Source organism: Trichechus manatus, unplaced genomic scaffold (genome assembly GCF_000243295.1).
Source record: "Trichechus manatus latirostris isolate Lorelei unplaced genomic scaffold, TriManLat1.0 scaffold00061, whole genome shotgun sequence".
In the NCBI taxonomy this organism is placed as follows: domain Eukaryota; kingdom Metazoa; phylum Chordata; class Mammalia; order Sirenia; family Trichechidae; genus Trichechus; species Trichechus manatus.
In genome coordinates, this window is record NW_004443997.1 from 5,379,779 (window position 1) to 5,399,576 (window position 19,798).

Here is a 19,798-nt window from a genome sequence, read left to right on the forward strand (position 1 = left end):
CATACAATAGAAGGAAGTTGCCTGGTAACACCAGTTTTTGATTTCTCATTATTAATCAGAATCTAAAAAGTAGTAGAGTATTCCCTTTTTAAATGATCATTTTTCTTTACCTCCTGTGATGTGCAAAATTATCCTCAACCACATATGTTTCTTCACTGCCTGCTCTGGGCCAGGGATACCAAAAGGCATAAGGTTACAGTCCCAGCCTTTTCTGATGACAGGTTAGGATAGTATGCAGTCTGCTTCCACATAATTAGGAAAAACATAATGAAAGAATTAGCCATTGCAGAGAAGGTCAGTACTTGATTATGGAGTAGGACGTCATTGCAGTTTGAAGGGATGGAATGGAGAATGGAATGCATCTATCAAGATTCAAAGAAATAGTAACAGCCAGAAAGATGAATAGAGAAACACAAGAGATTGTATAGGTGCCTAAAGAGAGTCCTGAATGATTAACAATGTAGAAGAATTGGGGGGAAGGTTCTAAGAAAAAGAAGACATGGATTTATTGTTAAGACTTTGGCAGTAGTGTTTTGGACTGATTGAAGGAGAAAATGACTAAATAGCGGTTTTTGAAAGTTTGCAGTTGCCCGCTCTCAAAATAGTAAGAATCGTGAGCGGCCATCTAAGATACTCCACTGGTCTCATCCCTTTGGGAGCAAGGGAGAATGAAGAGAACAGGATACAAGGAAAAGATTAGTCCGAAGGACTAATGGACCACAGCTACCAAGGCCTGCACCGGACTGAGTCCAGTACAGCTAGATGGTGCCCGGCTACCACCACTGACTGCTCTGACCAGGATCACAACAGAGGGTTCTGGACAGAGCTGGAGAAGGATGTAGAACATAATTCTAACTCACAAAAAAAAAGACCAGATTTACTGGCCTAAGGGAGACTGGAGAAACCCCGAGAGTATGGCCCCCAGACACCCTTTTAGCTCAGTGGTGACGTTATCTCCAAAGTTCACCGTTCAGCCTGGGAGTGGACAGCCCCGTAAAACCAAATGAGACTAACGAGGTACAGGACTCCAGTGACAAGGGCCAGAAGACAGAAGCGGACAAGGAAGCTGGTGAGAGGGAACCCAAGGTTGAGTAGGGATATTGTTGATGTGTTGTGAGATTGTTAACCATTGTCATAGGGCAACATGTGTAGTAACTGTGAAATGAGAAACTATTTTGTTTTGGAAGCCTTCATCTTAAGTGAGAATAGCAGCACAATTGGAAGAGTATAGTCGATGTCACTGAAATGTGCATGTAGAAATTTTTGAAATGGTGTATCTTTGACTATGTGTATTTTCACCAAAAAAAAAGGTTGAGAAGTTAGAGGGTTGACATGTTGTGGGGTTGTTAACCAATGTCATAAAACAATATGTGTACTACTGTTTCATGAAAAACTGTTTGTTCTGTAAGCCCTCACCTGAAGTACAATTAAAAAAAAAAAAAAGCTGAAATGAAAAACAAGAAAAAAAATAGTAAGAATCAAGGAGTTTGTGAAAAAGACATGAGAGAAAGAAAAGGTGTAGGTTATTGGATTGGAAATAGATTTGAATATGGAAGAAAAGGAGTGAAGAGTTACTCTGATTACATGCTTTGTAAACGTCAGATGATTAAGTTTTTCTTATAGGAGAAGCTAGAAAAATGGAAGGAGAAGCATAAAGCAATGACTTAAAGAGGATTAGATAGGCTATGTGATTCATACCCAAAAATCAAAACTTACAATAGGGGAAATCATTTTGTAAATAAGTATTTCTCTTTGCAGATGGTTTCACTGCAGGGTTCCCTAGGGCATTTGACCAAAAGACTGGGGAATTATACTGTAGATTGTAGTAATACTGCACCTATCTGAGCAACTCCAACCACCCGGAAGTAAGGAAGAGAGTAGAGCAGACCTACCAGGAAGTATGGCACTCATCTTATTATAAAGCAGGAAAATAAAAATGAACACCATAATGAAATAATACTCCATACCTTCCAGAATAGCTAAAATAAAAAGCCTGACACCACCAAGTGTTGCTGAAGATGTAGAGCAGTGAGAACCCGCTTGCACTGTTGGAGGGAGTGTCATTTGCCATAATCACTTTGGAAAACAGTTTGGCATTATCTACTAAAGGGCAAGATATAAATACCATAGGACCCAGCATGTCACTCCTAGTTATATGCCTAACAAATAAATGGCTCATGTACAACAAAACTCGTATAAGAATGCTCAAAGAAGCATTATTCATAATGGCTAAACAGTTGGAAACAATTCAGGTGTCAACCCTAGAATGGATAAATTTTAATATATTCATACAGTGGAATACAACACAGCAATAAAAATTAGTAAACTATAGCTACATGTAACAGCATGGATGAGTCTCACAAACGTTGAATGACAAAAGCCAGGCACAAAAAAAAAAAAATCCTACATAATTCAACATATATAAAGTTCAAGACACAGACAAAACTAAACAGTAGTATTTAAGGATGCGTGCTTGGGTGGAAAACAAAGCAAAGAAGAAGGTACCACAGAAGTCAGGTCAGGATAGTAAGTAGTTCCCTTTGGGGGAAAGAAAAAGAGAGTGATGATTGGGAGGAGCACGTGGGAGGGTCCTGAGTTTGGCAAGGTTCTGTTTCCTGACCTGGGTCATATTGGCTTTGTGATGATTCACTGAGCTCTACATTTTTCTTCCATGTACTTTTCTGTGTGTGCGTGTTAGAAAGCGTTAGAAAGAAAGTGGGACGAGGTTCATTTCCTCTAACCTTTTTCCACATCCTGTTCTCATCTCTACATCTGCCCCTCAACAAGCCTATATAGAAATGTTCTTCCCGAGCATATCAGTCTTTCATTTAATTAGTATCTAGTGGGTTTTTTTTTAATGCCACACCCTCCCACCCCCACCCCCATTATCTGAGATATTGAAGTCCTTTACTAGGCTTTCGATATAATTCGATTATAAAGATTGATGTACAGTTGGAATTCTCTTCATTAATATATATATATCTTAATCTCCGACTGTAAACTCCGTAAAATCTGGAAATGACTTTTTTAAAATCCGTCTTGTTGCTTACATGCTTCTCATGAAAGTCAAAAATCAGACACTGTATTATTGCTCAGTGTCTATTTCATGACCAGACATATATTCAGCCTGTAGCTTTGTTCATTGAATGCTGAAAATAATGTCTGTACATAATATTTAATCTCATCACCATGGCAGTTCAAATCCACCAGCTGCTCCTTGAAAACCCTATGGGGCAGTTCTGCTGTGTCCTATAGGGTCACTATGAGTTGGAATCAACTCCATGGCATTGGATTTGGTTTGGTTTTTGCCTATCACCATGTCTGTTTCTTTTGTTAATTTTCGGTTTCAAGATAATGCACTGCGTTTGAGTAAGTCCTTCCAGTTATGTCTGCTGTTTTGTTTCGCTTTGTTTTGTTCGTATGTCACTGGAGTTTGGCTAAAATTTCTGATTAATTAGTCCCTTCCCCTTTAGGACATTATCTCTTCAAACCTTCAGGAAGTACAATATCGAAGTCATGTACACTATTTTAGGTAGGATATTTCAGGTAGCATGTTGTCAGCAACTAAAGGGAGTTTTGGAGACCTGGTGGCACAGTGGTTACGAACTTGGCTGTTAACCAGAAGGTCAGCAGTTCAAATCCACCAGCTGCTACTTGGAAACCCAATGGGGTAGTTCTGCTCTGTGCTGTAGGGTCACTGTGAGTTGAAATTGACTCAATGGCAAATTGCTGTTTGGTAAACTCTCTTTTGCATCCTTCTGTAAAACTACTAGAAGCAACAGTGTCTGATACCTCCTGGTTTAAAAATCTGTGCTTTCCAAAAAAAATCTGCATTCTAATATTCTAGAAGGTTCTTTGTGTATTCAGTTTTGCAGTTTAATTGCAGGTTGAGCTTCTAAAGCTTAAATTTATTATAAACACATACCTGACTTACTAAACAGTATTCGTTCTAGCCAGCCATTTTTCTGTTCATATTTTGAACCAGTGTAACTATCTGTATACTATATGATGCTTTGTGTCATAGACGAGGGATGTGTGTGTAAGATTTATAATTTTTTTTTTTTTCAGATATTTGCTTCTTATCCTAAACAGATAATCATTTATTTGGGAAACCGTTATTTTCTCTTGTGAAAGCCATCTGATATCTGTAGTTTCCTCTAATTCTTTCTTGAACTATTTGCAGAGCACTTAAATTCAAAAACTATTTTAGGTGAAATTTAGTTAGAGATTTCCTAGAATTCTTAGAAGTGTCTATAAAGTACTTTAAGGTAAGCATCTTCCTGGCCCACCCCCCACTGCCCAGTGATCCCTGGGCCAACGTGCGTGGACTTGATCACCATCCAGGACAGACCTTGTCTCCAGATCATTTGTTTGTCATGACATAGATCACTTTTCCTAAATTGAATTGCCCTATTCCTAAGTGCATTATTTAACCCATCTACCTAGCCATTAAGAAGCAGTTTTGTCCTGGACTCTCTATCACCCCAGAAATAAAACAATTTCCGAGGCCAACTCTTCAGACAGGGATTGGACTGGACTATGGGACATAAAGTGATACTTGTGAAGAATGTGCCTCTTAGTCAAGTAGATACAAGAGACCAGAGGGGCTGCTTCTGTCCAGAGGTGAGGTGGGAAGGCAGACAGAGTTAGGAGCTGGTTGAGTGTTCCTGGGGAATCAGGGGCGGAGGGGAGGAGTGTGCTGTCACAGAATGGGGTGAGCAGTTGGGGTCTCATAACAATGTATGTTAAAAAAACACAAAAACAATTCTGTATGGGAGACTAACTTGAAATGTAAACTTCATTTAATTACAACAATTAAAAAAAAAAAAACAGTTTTGTTTTGTAGAAATATTTAACGTATTATCTCACTAAAATCCCTAAATAGCTTTTTCAGGAGCAGCTAAATTTAGATACTTAAGCGCGATTTTTAAATGTTGGTTGATGATTGCAGCCCTTTGTGCCTAGTTATGTTCATCCTGGTTGTATGAAGAGAGACTGTTGCTTCTAATATTTCTTTATAATAGAGCATGTGAGCATTTTTTCTTGGTTCCTTTTCATGCATTTTTCTTTAATTTGGAAGTGGGTAGCATACAAGACAAAATTAGTACTTTTTCTCTCCTCATTCAGTGTCTCTCAAATTTTGCTATGTTTTCCTTCTCTGCCGAATATTCTATTACTAGTTATCAACTCTGGATACACAGTAAAAATTTTTGGGGAGTTTTAAGCTGAGCCTAACCCCCACAGATTTCAATTTAATTGGTCTGGTGTTGGGTCTGGACATTGTAATTTTTTAAAGTTTTCCGGGTGATCCTAATGAGCAGCCAAGAATTGAAAACCACTTTGATAAACCCTACTGTATCCCAGGAGATTCTGTTTTCCCCCATTTATCTCCTTTTCTGTTCTTAAACTGTTCCCATAAAATAATTTTTCTAATTTGGTGTTCTCTCCCTTCCTCCCTCCACCCAAAGTCAATCCTCAACTATTAGCAACAGTGGGAAAGAGTGAACATGAGTCCGTTAAACCCACAGATGAGTAATTAGTCAGTGTGTTTAAACCACCTCTTACCACCCTGTACACGAGACTACAAAGGTACTCAGATTGACTAATCTGAATCTTTACTATCACTTGATGTTCTTGATTATTTTTTGTACCCTGTCATACAGATGGTAAGCACCAGGAGGTAGCTAATCAATCCAACAAGTATTTCTTGAACACCTATTATAATGAAGGCACTATGAGTACAGCAAGGAGCTCATAATCTCAGGGAAGGAGAGAGTTGGGGGGCCTGGATATTCCATAGTTTATATACGAATCCCTAGATCTGTGGGCAGTTTGATGAGTTAATGTATATAAAAGCATGTGGCACCGTGCCTGTTACATAGTAAGTGGTTAATATGTCCCTTTTTGTCTCTTTCAGGTATCCAAACTATTGACTCTACCCAGGCCTTGTTCCTTCCAATTGGAGCATCTGTCTCTCTTCTAGTAATGTTCTTCTTCTTTGACTCAGTTCAAGTAGTTTTCACCATATGTACAGCAGGTAATGAGTTTCTCTGTCTATTCTTAACATACCTAAAAGGAAATGTTTTCACCTTTTGTATTATCATCATTCAAAAATTAAGATTTATACGCCATGCCATGCAAGTTTTTAATAAGTCTGGCTTTTACTTTTTTCCCACCACCTTTGAACTATTTGAGAAAAAGGAAACCTGAGATACACATAACATCTACTCAGACGTGCCAGCACAATCTGAAAGAAAGGCCAGGGATTTGAAAACACATGCGTTTCATGACACCAGAGCAGTATTGCTTTGGCTATAGCTCCATTTCTGGTAGGTTACCAGAAGGTCTAGTTTGGTATAGGGGTGATGGACCTCCCAGTGTTTCTATAAATAAGGGATTGATAGCTAATCAAGATAACTTGGCTGTCAGCTCTCGGATCAGTTTTCAAGCTGAGTGATGATGGAAATGTATAAAACATCAACAGAATGCTACAAGACTTGTTAGGGGACCATCCCCTGGCCCACTATTTCTTTATATCTTCTTGTTAAGATAGGAGAGAATGAGAAAACCTACATATGTTTCGTTTCCCCATACTTCAAATCAGGCAATTTTCTTTTTTTTTTTTTTAAGAGCTTATCTGTTCAGTGGTAAGGGAGGATATTTTTCTTCACTAGTTAATTTCATCTATTTCATCTTATTGTATTCACTTGTCAAGAGACGTATGCTGGGAATGATTAAGTTTCTCTAAGTAAGTCATGCCATTTTCCTATAATTGGTTTTAAAAAAAATTAACCCTGTATTTTCTTTTCTCTAGTTCTTGCAACGATAGCTTTTGCTTTTCTTCTTCTCCCAATGTGCCAGTATTTAACAAGACCCTGTTCACCTCAGAACAAGTAAGTGCTTGGGATTTTCCTCCAAGTTATGAACTTGGGTATGCTTTTATCTCATACTTGATCACATTATCAGGAGTCTGAATTTCTGGGACTGACTGGAGCATACAGATGCCAGACGACTGGAAAAAGATGTTTGAACTTTAGAACTAGAAGCTAATACTTCCTTTTAATACTTCCTTTTGCATCTTTTCATGGCAGAAGAAGTATAAACAAATCTTAGGAAGTCAGAGTCATTGTAATACACTTCCTGCTTAGGTTATTGAAAGATGGGCATTTCTCTTTGGAAACATGCTTTTCATTCCTTTACTAGTGAGTTAATGGAATGTGAGAATAGTGATTGGACTCAAACGTTCTTCTTTGCTTTTCATCTTCGATGATCTAGAATATATACTCATCATGTAGGTTTTAATCCCAATATTCACACCTTAACTCCTAAAGCCATTTTTCTCCATGGAAACAAAATGCCATGTAAATGGAGGTGCTGTATGCATTTAAGAAACCAGCCACTTGGGGCAGCTGATTTTCTCAGGAATTAGTAAGAACCGAATAGATTTACCTCCTAATAAATATTTATTCATCTTTGTTAAATGGATTGATAGCGACTGTCTTCCTTTTGTTTCCCCTCTAAGAATAGAATTTCCCCTATACTTCTCCAGAGTTTGATATCGTCACTTAAAAATTCTAAACACTCATGTTTGATCATTTGAGCTAAGAAGTACATTATCAAATGAGTGCAGAAGTATAATTCCTCTGAGTTTTCTAAAGCTTACTCCAGAGACATCTGGGTATTGGAGGTTTCCAGGTATCTAGGCATTCTAGGCATTGCCTGCTATTGTAATATTGTAATTTGGCCATCGTGAACTCTGATCATACAGAACCAAGAGAGTTTGTTATTGAATAAATTCTGCCCACCAGTCCAATAAAACCAGTCCAATAAATGTTGTGTTTTCTCCAGGATTTCCTTTGGTTGCTGTGGGCGTTTCACTGCTGCTGAGTTACTATCATTCTCTCTGTCTGTCATGCTTGTCCTCATCTGGGTTCTCACTGGCCACTGGCTCCTTATGGATGGTGAGTAACTCATAACTGACAAGTTGGGATTTTGCTTAATTTAGTTTTATAAATAGTCAAATCGGTCTGTCCTGTCTTCTTCTACCTTCTTTGTTTTAGTAACATTACCCCTAATTACCATGAATATTAGCTATCCAAAGGATGGTGCTGTGTACCATGGAATTTATTTTTTCCCCACATTCTAAAGATATTTCTTAATAACACCTTTGAGATGTAATACAATTCACCTATTTAAAGTGTACAGATCACTGGGTTTTAGTATACTCACAGAATTGTGCGACCGTCACTACAATCAATTTTAGAGCTTTTTCATCATGTATGCCCCCAAAACCTGGTACCCATTAGCAATCACTACCCCCTTTTCCTCCACCTTGGCCCCAGCCATCCACTAATTTATTTTCTGTCTCTGTGGATTTGCCTATTCATATACATGGAATCATACATTATGTGGCCTTTTGTGCCTTGGCTTCTTTCCCTTAGCATAATGTTTTCAAGGTTCATCTATGTTGTAGCATGTATCAGTACTCTGTTCCTTTTTATGGCCAAATAATATTCCATTGTATGGATAGACCACATTTTATTTATCCATACACCAATTGTTTCCACTTTTTATCCCTTATGAGTAAAGCTTCTATGAGCGTCCGTGTATAAGTTTTTCTGTAGATTATTCTTATACAAATGGGATTATACTGTATACAAATGAGATTATACTGTTCTGTAACCTTTTTACATAATAACATAAATACATGTCTGTATCATTACATAAAAGTATATCATACCCTTTTTTATTAACTCCACGGTATTCCATTGTATGTATGTTTCATAATTAACTATTGCTGGGTCCTTAAATTGTTTCCATTCTTCTTCTATTATAAACAACCCTAAGGTCAACATTCTTGTTTTCCACCTCTTGGTGTACATGTCAAATTATTTACTAAGATTATTTGCTAAGGATGAATTCCGAGATGTAAAATTTCTGGAACAAAGGATTTTTGTTTTTAGAATCTTCATATATTATTACTAAGAAATGCTATAACAGTTTAGACTCCCACCTGTAGCAGATGAGGATTTCCCTTCATTGATGATAATAATGATGAAATAATGACAATTACAGCTAACATGTATTGAGTGCTTATTATGAATTGGGTACTCTGCTGTGACTTTTACATGAATTATTTTATTCCTCAAACAACTCTATGAAGTGGATACCATTATTGTTCCCATTTTGCAGAGGAGGAAACAGGTTCAGAGAAGTTAAGTAACTTACCCAGAGTCACAGAAGCCTTGTATATATTTCATGTTTACGACCAAACTAACTTTTAGCATCCTGTAAGGACGTTTCCAGATCTTCTGTAATTCCATCACTCTAACACAATAACTGTTTTTATTTTTTCTATCCTTTCTCTTCAGACATTTTTTAAATTTTTTTAATTTAAGACCCTGGAGCCATTTCCACCTCCTTTTAATTCAGTCTTTAATTTTCACAGTTCACTTTCCTAGTCTCAACAAACTTCTGTCTAACTGCTCTGCCTGACAAAGTCTGTTCACCTTTTCCTTTCTTTTGATGGTTCAGAAGGGAAGGAAGTTAAACAGTGAAGCCTGTGAGAGCTGAAACTCCAACAGGACTGCCTTGTTTTTCCGGGTCTCACAAGTTTTCTGCCTTTGACAGGGTGCATTCTTACTACTTTTCTATCACTTCTGTTAGCAGAAAATATTTGAGTTTTCCTTCTCTGATAGGTTTCTGCTTTACACAGGTTCCACCTTTTGCAGGTTTTACTGTATAAACACAGTCAGTTTTATACTATTTGTAGTTCTAGCGAAAGAAGAATGTTTAAGGGAGGAATTTGAAAGTTGGGGATTACAGGTATGGATTTCATTTATTCCTTTATCTGTTTCAAGCAACCACAGGGTTAGTCAAGTCCTTGGAAACGAGAACCAACTGCCAAGTCTGAGAGGCTCCTCTCTGCTGGGCAGTGTTTCCTTGCAACTCAGCCTGGCTGGGTGCAGAGGAGCTGTCATTCAGTGGGCCAGTTGTCTGATCCCCAGGCCACCCAGGGTGATCCTTACTGCCCCTGCCTCAAGTTCAGGAGTAGCTAAGTTACTCAGACACTTTTTAAGTACCATGACATTAGAATATAGATACTTTCTGCAACTGATCTTAAAGTTTGCTGAGTAGTATTTGCTACACTGTTTGAAGTGGTGTTTTTGTATTTATAATTTTAAGAAAACTTACATCAAAGGGAAGGATTAGTCCAAGGGACTAATGGACCACAGCTACCACAGCCTCCACCAGACCGAGTAAAGCACAACAAGATGGTGCCCGGCTACCAGCACCAAGTGTTCTGACATGGATCACAATAGAGGGTCCCGGACAGAGCTGGAGAAAAATGTAGAACAAAATTCTAACTCACAAAAAAAAGACCAGACTTACTGGCCTGACAGAGACTGGAGAAACCCCCAGAGTATGCAGAGTATGGCCCCTGGACACTCTTTTAGCTCAGTAAGGAAGTCACTCCTGAGGTTCACCCTTCATCTAAAGATTAGACAGGCCCATAAAACAAAACGAGACTGAAGGAGCACACCAGCCCAGTGGCAAGGACTAGAAGGCAGGAGGGGACAGGAAAGCTGGTAATAGGCAACCCAAGGTGGAGAAGGAAGAGTGTTGACATGTCATGGGATTGGTAACCAGTGTCACAAAACAATATGTGTACGAACTGTTTAATGAGAAGCTAGTTTGTTTTGTAAACCTTCATCTAAAATACAATAATTTAAAAAAAAAAAAAAAAGAAAACTTACATCAAAAATGTGAATTAACTCAAAACCAAGGATGTTCTGCTCATGGTCAAATTGGATAGAATTTGACAAAAAGGATTTTAAATCGCATTCTTTTCTATAACCTGGAATCAGTATTACATCATTTCCCTCAGGAAACAGTCAGTGAAAAGGAAACTATGGATGTTATTATAATATATAGTCTTAATAAGGAAAAAATTTTAAACCTGAAGGGAAACTAAAAACTTACCCTTCTGCTTCAGAGGATTTTTTTCCACATAAGTAACTTTGACCAGTACAAGGATTTGGAATTATCTGTGCCAGTTAATTAGTAAAAAGCTGAAAGTTACTGGATATTATGAGAGAACAAACTAGAGTGGATTGCAAGCCTTGTAAAATTATATTTAAAAGGCATATATTATTTTAATCCAAGGTGATAATTATAGTGAAAGCACTGTAGAAACTGTCAAACATAACAAATGTAAGACATAGTTATTATTTTACTCAAAATTACAGTGATAAGGGACTGATCAGTGGTTGCCAGGTGTTACGAGTTACGAGTAGCGGGAGGGTGTGATTATACAGAAATAATAGCATGAGGGATTTTTGGGAGTGATATAACTGTTCTGTACTCCACTTGTGGTGGTTCTACAAATCTGTACTTGTGTCATAATTCATAAAAAAAAAGCCAAACCCGTTGCTGTCAAGTCGATTCCGACTCATAATGACCTTATAGGACAGATTAGAACTGCCCCATAGAGTTTCTAAGGAGCACCTGGTGGATTCGAACTGCTGACCTTTTGGTTAGCAGCCGTAGCTCTTAACTACTATGCCACCAGGGTTTCCATAATTCATAGAATATATATGTGTATATATATATCTGTTTTTGTCTATTGGTTTTTTGAGTGCATACCATATACCAAGCTATTGAAACGCAAAGGCAGTTCCTTGAGGCTGCAGATCAGGTTGCCCTGTAGACTTACATACAGACCTTTTATGACTCGGAATGGGAAGGCAAAGTCAAAATCACCGAGGCATAGTCTGTGCGAGAATTCACCTTTGCTGATTTCTGACAGCACTAGGTTTGGTCTCTCAGCATCCTACATTGCCTTATAAAAAACTCTTGCTGTGATTCCCTTTGAGTCCTTGAGTGCCCACCATGCATATAAGCATTCTGAAGTGCAGTGTATAGAATTTTTAAGTGATTATCAGAACTGCTAAATTTCTCAAATCAATTATTGGTGCTTTCAGTATTCTTACGGATTTGTGTTTAATACTTCACTGCTTCTGAAGCTGATAAAGAGTAAGTTGAGAAAAGAAATTACTTTCAAGGTCACACAGTGAGTTGCTCTGGGTGAATACCTGTTTTATCTAGATTAGGTATCGTTAAGAGTGATAAAGTGGCAGGTATGGTATGTTAGATTGTTCCCAAGATTAACTCTTAATTTCTGCAGAAGAATGATTTGTTAAATAAAAGTAAGGAGGAAATGAGTAGAATATGAATTATATGAATTGGGCATGTAGGGATTTTGAAAGACTTTAATATTAAGGAGTCTTGATCTTGATAATGATTGGAGCAGAGGAAGTTAGTATTAGTCCAAATCAAGCTCATAGCACTTTTTATGATTATATCCCGTAAAGCTCATCTAGTCATGATACAGAAGCAAGCAACCCTAACGTTTCTTCTCTATTACTTCTGGGACAAAGCTATTTAGAAATGCTGGTTAGAGCCCCATAAAACAAAATGAGACTAATGGGGCACGGTAGTCCAGGGACAAGGACTAGAAGGCAGGCGGGGACAGGAAAGCGGGTAATAGGAATACAATGTTGAGAAGGGACAGTGTTGACTTGACATGGGGTTGTTAACCATTGTCATAAAACAGTATGTGTACTGTTTAATGAAAAACTGTTTGTTCTGTAAACCATCTAAAGTACAATAAAAAATAATAAAGAAAAAAAAAATGCTGGTTCATTAAAATCTAAACCAGGCTCTTTCAGCCCTTGTAAATTGACTGTTTGGATGACTGTTAACTACATATTCTTAAAAGAGATTGTTTTATGATGGTGTCCTTAAACAACAGGTTGAGAGCCCACCCATATAAATGAAAGGCTTAAATACGTAACCAAGGATATTCAGCGACCTTGAAGTCTCTCAGTCCCCTGCGTAGTCTGAGGTTCTCTGTAATCCCACCACAAACTTTTTGAGGCTCTCTTTTCATGGATCACTTTATTCATGTGTCCAGACACAAGTGATAGTATTTATATGTAGTGCTAAGAGTTCAAGCCCTTACTAAGCTGTTGACCCGAAGAAGATTAGTTATCTTTCAAAACAGCAAGCAATATTTTCTTTATACTCTCATCTCCACTCTACGCTAGCATTGCATAGGACAGAAACACCTATTTACAGATAGTATTTCACTATTACTAAAGCACGATTGTGTCATCTGCATATCGAGGATGACCACCACTCGTCTGTCATTTTGTCGTGCTCTGGTGGCTCGTGTGTTGCTGTGATGCTGGAAGCTATATCACTGGTATTTCAGATACCAGCAGGGTTACCTGTGTTGGGCAGGTTTCAGCAGAGCTTCCAGACTAAGACAGACGTGGAAGAAGCACCGGGTGGTCTACTTCCAAAAACAGTTGTCCAGCGAAAACCTTATGAATAGCAGTGGAACATTGTCTGATATTGTGCTGGAAGATGAGCCCTTCAGGTTGGAAGGCACTCAGACTACAACTGGGGAAGAGCTACCTCCTCAAAGTAGAGTCGACCTTAATAATGTGCATGGAGTAAAGCTTTCTGGACCTACTTTCTTTGCCTACTTTGTTTGGAAATGTTATCAGGAGGGACCAGTCCTTGGAGAAGTAGAGGGTCAGCGAAAAAGAGGAAGACCATCAGCGAGATGGATTGACACAGTGGCTGCAGCAGTGGGCTCAAACATAGCAACGATTGTGAGGATGGCACAGGACTGAGCAGTGTTTTGTTCTGTTGTACACAGGTCACTATGAGTTGGAACCGACTTGATGCACTTAACTACATTGCTAATAGTATGTCACTAGAAAAAAGGCTGGCACAATGGAAGATGACATTCTTTGGAAGATAAACTGATTTACACAGCCATCCTAAACATATACTTCAGAACAAGTCAGCAGAATTGTTTTTACTGTACTTCTGTGAGGAGGGGAGTGGGAATAGGTTTATCAGACTCACTGAAGAAGAATGAATGGGGTAAGCAGCTCTCAGAAAGATATACTAAAAAGTCCGTTTTACTACTGGATCCTCTTCCTCTGTACTGCAGAATCGATGGAAAACTGGCCATAAAGGACAAACGTTATTTTCCTGGTGACCGCTATCAGAAATACATTTCCATTGTGAAATTCCCCTAATAGTTGAAACTTTTTGGTGAGTGTTCAGTGAGGCTCCCCTAACTGACTAACTAGTAGACTTTACCAGCATTTTCTATCATTTTTTGATTACTTCAGTTTCCCAGTATTTAACCAAGGATCTTGTCTTCTTACCAGTTGTGCACTGATTAAATTGCCCTTGTACCAAGTACAGGATTTTTCCTCAAAAAAAAAAAAAAAAAAAGAGCCTTTGAGCTTTTTCATTTCTCATTGCTTCTCAGATTAGTACTGGATGTGTGACTTGTTTTCTGCTATTACAGTAATGTCACTTTCTAGCCATGGTCTATAAGATGCTGAAATATGTTCTTCTCTGGCATGGAAATTATCTTTCCAGACTTCTCTGCAGAATCAGAAGTCATTTTGTAGGCAGTGAGATTTGGTGGTAGAGTTTTTAAGTGAGAGATTTTTAATTAAAGCTTGTCCTTTGAAGTTAATCTAGAGTGAAAACAGGATGATAAATGTTATTTTAGGACAAGGCATGAAGTATATTTTCAGGGTTATACTAAGAAATATTAATACTAAGACTTCAGAGTTTTCTCCAACTGAAATCTAGTGCTGGTGTATCTGTATTCTAACTCAGTTTCATGCGGCAAACCTTTTGAGTTTGGAAAAAGGCTTGAAAGAACTGGTGGTGGTGTTAGCTAAAAGCTGATAAATCTTGAGCACAAACACCTAGTGTTCAAGGGCCACAGTCTCCATCCCCTGACCAGTTCAGGGACTAGAATAATCTTGACAGATGTCTAGTCCAGTCCCCTCACTCTGTCGCAGTTGTTGCTAACCCATGATTAGAAATTGTGTAGTGTCAGAAATCTAGCAATTGATGTTTTCCTAGCTTTAAAATGCTAGGCTCTGGCTCTTAGTCCATTTAGGGTGTAGGTTCTAGAAAGTCTTCATCTTAGACTGTGAGCACTGCTAAGACCTTACAGATCATGTCACCCTTTTAGAGAACATTTTAGCTTGGTTTGGTTTCATTGTCTTTGCCCCTGGCCTCACTGGTTGCAGAACACAAGGATATAATCCAGAGATTATATCAATAATAATTATAGCAAAGTGACTAAGATTAATAATTTACTTCCCTGATACTTTTGGTTACTTTACGTGTAACCAAAAGCTAAGTTTGTTGCTAAAGCTATGGGGGAGACTCTTGGGAGCTTCTCAGGCAGCAGGGAGCAAGAGAAAGTTCTCACCTCTCTTCATTTTGTCCTGGAAGAGCCCCAAGGTTTTTAAGGGTCACTTGAATGAAAGAATGAAGAAAAAGAGAGGCCACCTAGATGAATAGTTGAGAGGGTGTTTCAGGGATATGGTCCTGTTTAGTTGGAAATTGGAGTGATAGTCAACATACTTACATTAAGAACCTTTTCTGAAATAGTCAAAAGGAAGTCATTCTTCCTCTTCATACCATGGAACTCAGTATAACAGGAAGATTGAGTTGGTATGATTGGAAAGAGTATTGCTCAACGTAATTTAGAAGGCAATAAGTACTAGATTGAGGAATAAGAAACAGAGGCACACAGACTCCAAGACAGAGCTCCATTCTGTGTGAGTTGTGCGGCTTTATGACTGCATAAAGGTATTAGACTGGATTCATCACAGCCTGTTGACCTGAAGGTAGGAGACGGCATAGGCTTATTTTTGATGATGGCTGTGAAGAATATGTGGGAAATCTTAAATGAATTTCCTACAAATTACAAAAAGGCGGTAAGAAAGGAGATGCACATCACAGTAGGGAGTGTGGGGAGCTATGACCGAGGTCTGCAGTAACAATAAAGGCAACACCCCCAGAATGCCTACAAGTTGAAAGACTGTAATAAATTGAAAATAAATGCAGAGTTTCTTGCTTTTAGAAGATTACAGATAAAATGACATTGTCTAGTGTCATGGAAAATCCTGTCACTAAGCAGTTCTGTCTTTTCCGTGTTGAGTTTAGACCCAGGTGGGCTAAGATTAGCATCAGGTGAGTGATAAAGCAGCTAGTGGATGCTCAGACCACACAACCTTTATCTTGTGAGATACATCAGTCAGTCCTCTTAATCCTGTTCGCACACTCCTCTCCATCCTTAATCATAAGCCTTTGTTTCTCCTGTTCCTTGAATGCTTTGTATTCCATATATTTGCTTGTAAGCTCACGAACAGACCTCCTTTTGCTGCCCCTCCACCATCACCTCCAGCCAGTCTTTACACACAGACGTATTCCTCGCCTGTGCCTCTACCCCATGAGCTTCCTACCCACTACTGAACACTTACCTGCAACCAGTAAGGTGCTGTTTATCGATTTACAACACAGCCAGACATTTGTTTCTTAAAGATAATTATAATGAGAAATCCCATCCTTTAAAAAGCAGGTATGAGTTCATTATACCATGGGTTTTAGGTATCTCTTAATGCCTCAGCCATTTTGGCATCATCCATCCAACTAAAGATGACTGTGAGGAGGTCTGTATGCCAGATGATTCCACTCAGTCTCCCTGTGCACCTTTGAATGCTCCGATCTTTGCAAGGCCTAGTTGACCCTAGTTAGTTAATACAGTTCATTATGTTCATTTCAAATGACAGGAATTTAAACATGTTACCAGTGTGGTTCTGTTTTTATAAAATTACAAAAAGTCAAAGGAGGCCCTAGTATAATGAGCATCCTAGATTAGTATAAAGTCAGGAAGTATGCGTTGACCACATCTCTCAAAAATCCACACTACACTGCACCCTCAGTGAAGGCTTGATATATGTATATTGTTGTTCTTCCTGGGTTTACCAGCCTTTCCAACCTTTCTCTGTTGTATGGATGGAAATTATTTTTTGTTTATGCAACAGACAACACATAGTAGGAACTTGTCATGGTTTGAACTGTGTCCCCCCCAAAAATGCGTCTATCAGTTTGGCTGGGCCATGATTCCCAGAATTGTGAGGTTGGCCTCCATTTTGTGATTGTAATTTTATGTTAAAGAGGATTAGGGTGGGATTGTAACACCACCTTTACCCAGGTCACATCGAATGTAAAGGGAGTTTCCCTGGGGTGTGGCCTGCACCACCTTTTATCTCTCAAGAGATGAAAGGGAAGCAGGCAGAGAGTGGGGGACCTCATACCATCTAGAAAGCAGTTCTGGGAGCAGACCGCGTCCTTTGGACCGGGGTGCCTGCGCAGAGGAGCTCCTAGTCCGGGGGAACACCGAAGAGAAGAAGGCCGACAGAGAGAAAAAGCCTTCCCCTGGAGCTGATACCCTGAATTTGGACTTTTAGCCTACTTTAACTGTGAGGAAATAAACTTCTTTTTGTTAAAACCATCCACTTGTGGTATTTCTGTTATAGCAGCACTAGATGACTAAGACAGAACTCATTAAATATTTGTTGAGTTGATGTGTCCAGGGTCTGCCAAACTGTCTTTACCCACTTTGTTACATATATTGACAATTTACCACCAGTTCTACTAAAATTATGTGTAAATATAACTTTTATATTTATACATATAATTTGCTTTCTTAGAATAATTTGAAGGTAATAGAACATAATTTTTCATTCATTCAGCAAGTATTTATTGACTGCCTACTCTGTCGTGTACTGGGGATCCACAGAAAGACTAAGACTTAGTTTCTGCCTACCAGGAGCACTTAGTTTAGGGAATAGACTCACTTGTACATAAATAATCACACTGTCATAGGATGGAGGAATGAGTTGAGAGTTATTCCAAATTCTGTGGCATTACAAAGAAGGAACAACTAATTCTGGTTAGATCAGAAAAGTCTCCTGGTGAATGACTTTCTGACCTGGCTCTTTAAGAATGAGGGTGAATTTTCCAGGCAAAGAAGCCAGGGGCAGGGCCTTCTGTGTAGAACATGATAGAACATAGTAAGTTTTGGGATGCGTGATATTTGAGTGGCTAGAGAACAGAGCAGCAGGAAGTGCATGTTGGGAACAGAGAGCTACACAATGGAGAACACCCTTCTGTGCATACCTACAATGCCTGACCAAGGAGTTCTACATTCATCCCACTATGAGAAACCATGGAAAATTCATAAGCAGCTATGTGACCTAATCAGACCTGTGTTTTCAGAAGAATACAGGAGGAGAACTGAAGGCAGGGAGAGACCGTTCACCTGCCAGGCCCTGTTCTGGACTCCAGGGATGCAGCACTGAACCCTGCCCTCTTTAGGAGAGAGACAGTTTTAGAAAAAGGTGTATATCAAATGTTGAGAGATGCAAGAGAAGAAAAAATAAGGATAGGAAGGATGTACAATTTTAAATACAACTTGCAGGAACATCCAATTGTCATTGACAAGTTAACACTTGAGTAACAAGACCTAAAAGAGATGAGGTCATGAGCCAGGTAGATATTTGTGATAAAATTGTTCAAGGCAGGGGGAACAGCAAGTGCAGAAGCACTGACTCAGGAACCTGCCAGGTGAATTGGAGGAACTGCAAGGCCAGTGTGACTAGCGCAAGGAAATATAGGAGATGGTCTGAAGATAGTAGGACCTTATCAACCACTGAAGATTTTGGCTTTTTCTCTGTATGAAATGGGAAGTTGGTTAAGGGTTTTGAGCAGGGGACCGATAAAACCTGACTTCAGTTTTAAGGAAATATTTGTCTCCTGTGTGGAGGAGAAGAGACTCTAGGGGACAAGATGGAGACAAAGACCAAGTGTAGGAGGTTATTGCAGCCATCCAGGAATGAGATGACAGTGGTTGTGCCAGGCTGGCTGTGAGAGAAGAGAAGAGTCCAAAATGACTCCACAGATTTTCGCCTGCACAACAGGAAGACTAGAATAAATGCACTGAGATAGGAGACTAAGGCGGGAGTCTATTTAGAGAAGAGTTGAGTTTTGAACTTATTAAATTTGAGATGCCTGTTAGACATCCATAGAGTCCCTGGGTGGTGCAAATGGTTAACTTAATGCACTCGGCTACTAACCAAAAGGTTGGAGGTTCAAGTCCACCCAGAAGTGTTTTGGAAGAAACTGGGCAATGTACTTCAATGAGCCATTGAAAACCCTATGGCAGACAGTTCTACTCTGACACACATGGAGTCACCATGAGTCAAAATCCACTCGATGGCATCTGGTTCATTAGACGTCCATAGGGTTTTCATCGTGGTCTGCTAAAAGAACCGAACGAATCAGTCTGAGAAGAAATACAATCTGAATGCTCCTTAGTAGCAAGTTTGGTGAGACTTTGACACACGTACTTTGGACATGTCGTCAGGAAAGACCAATCACTAGAAAAAGACAACAGGTTTAGTAAAGTAAATGGCCAACGAAAACAAAGGAAACCCTTAATGAGATGGATTGGCACAATAGCTGCAACAGTGGACTCAAATGTACCAGTAATAATCATGAAGAAGGCACAGACTGGATAGTGTTTTCTTCTATTACATAAGGTACAGGACTGGATGGTATTTTCTTCTGTTATATATAAAGTCACTGTGAAGTCAGAGCTGACTCAAGGGCAACTAACAGCAACAGTAGACATCTAAGTGATGATGTCACTTAGGCCCTGTATAAGTCAGGAGTTCCAAGGAGAGAGACAGATGGTAAATAAAAATGTAGGCATTGACAACATATAGCCTCTAAAGCCTGGAGATTGGATTGAGATTCCCAAGGGGGTGAAGAGAGGTAAGAAAAAGATCTGAGGATGAGCCCAAGGAGGTCTGGGAATTGAGGAAGAGCTACAGAG

The 19,798-nt window shown here is 39.1% G+C and overlaps 1 protein-coding gene across 2 annotated transcripts in view; it reads left to right on the plus strand.

Moving 5' to 3' along the window:
* SPPL3 (signal peptide peptidase like 3) overlaps positions 1–19,798 on the plus strand; it is a 172,359-nt gene that overhangs the window by 144,595 nt on the left and 7,966 nt on the right. For both annotated transcript variants that reach the window (XM_004379006.3, XM_023733742.1), the window contains exons 4-6: positions 5,918–6,037; positions 6,815–6,893; positions 7,849–7,961. In XM_004379006.3, the coding sequence (XP_004379063.1) occupies positions 5,918–6,037; positions 6,815–6,893; positions 7,849–7,961 (312 nt within the window). The remainder of the gene's footprint in view (positions 1–5,917; positions 6,038–6,814; positions 6,894–7,848; positions 7,962–19,798) is intronic.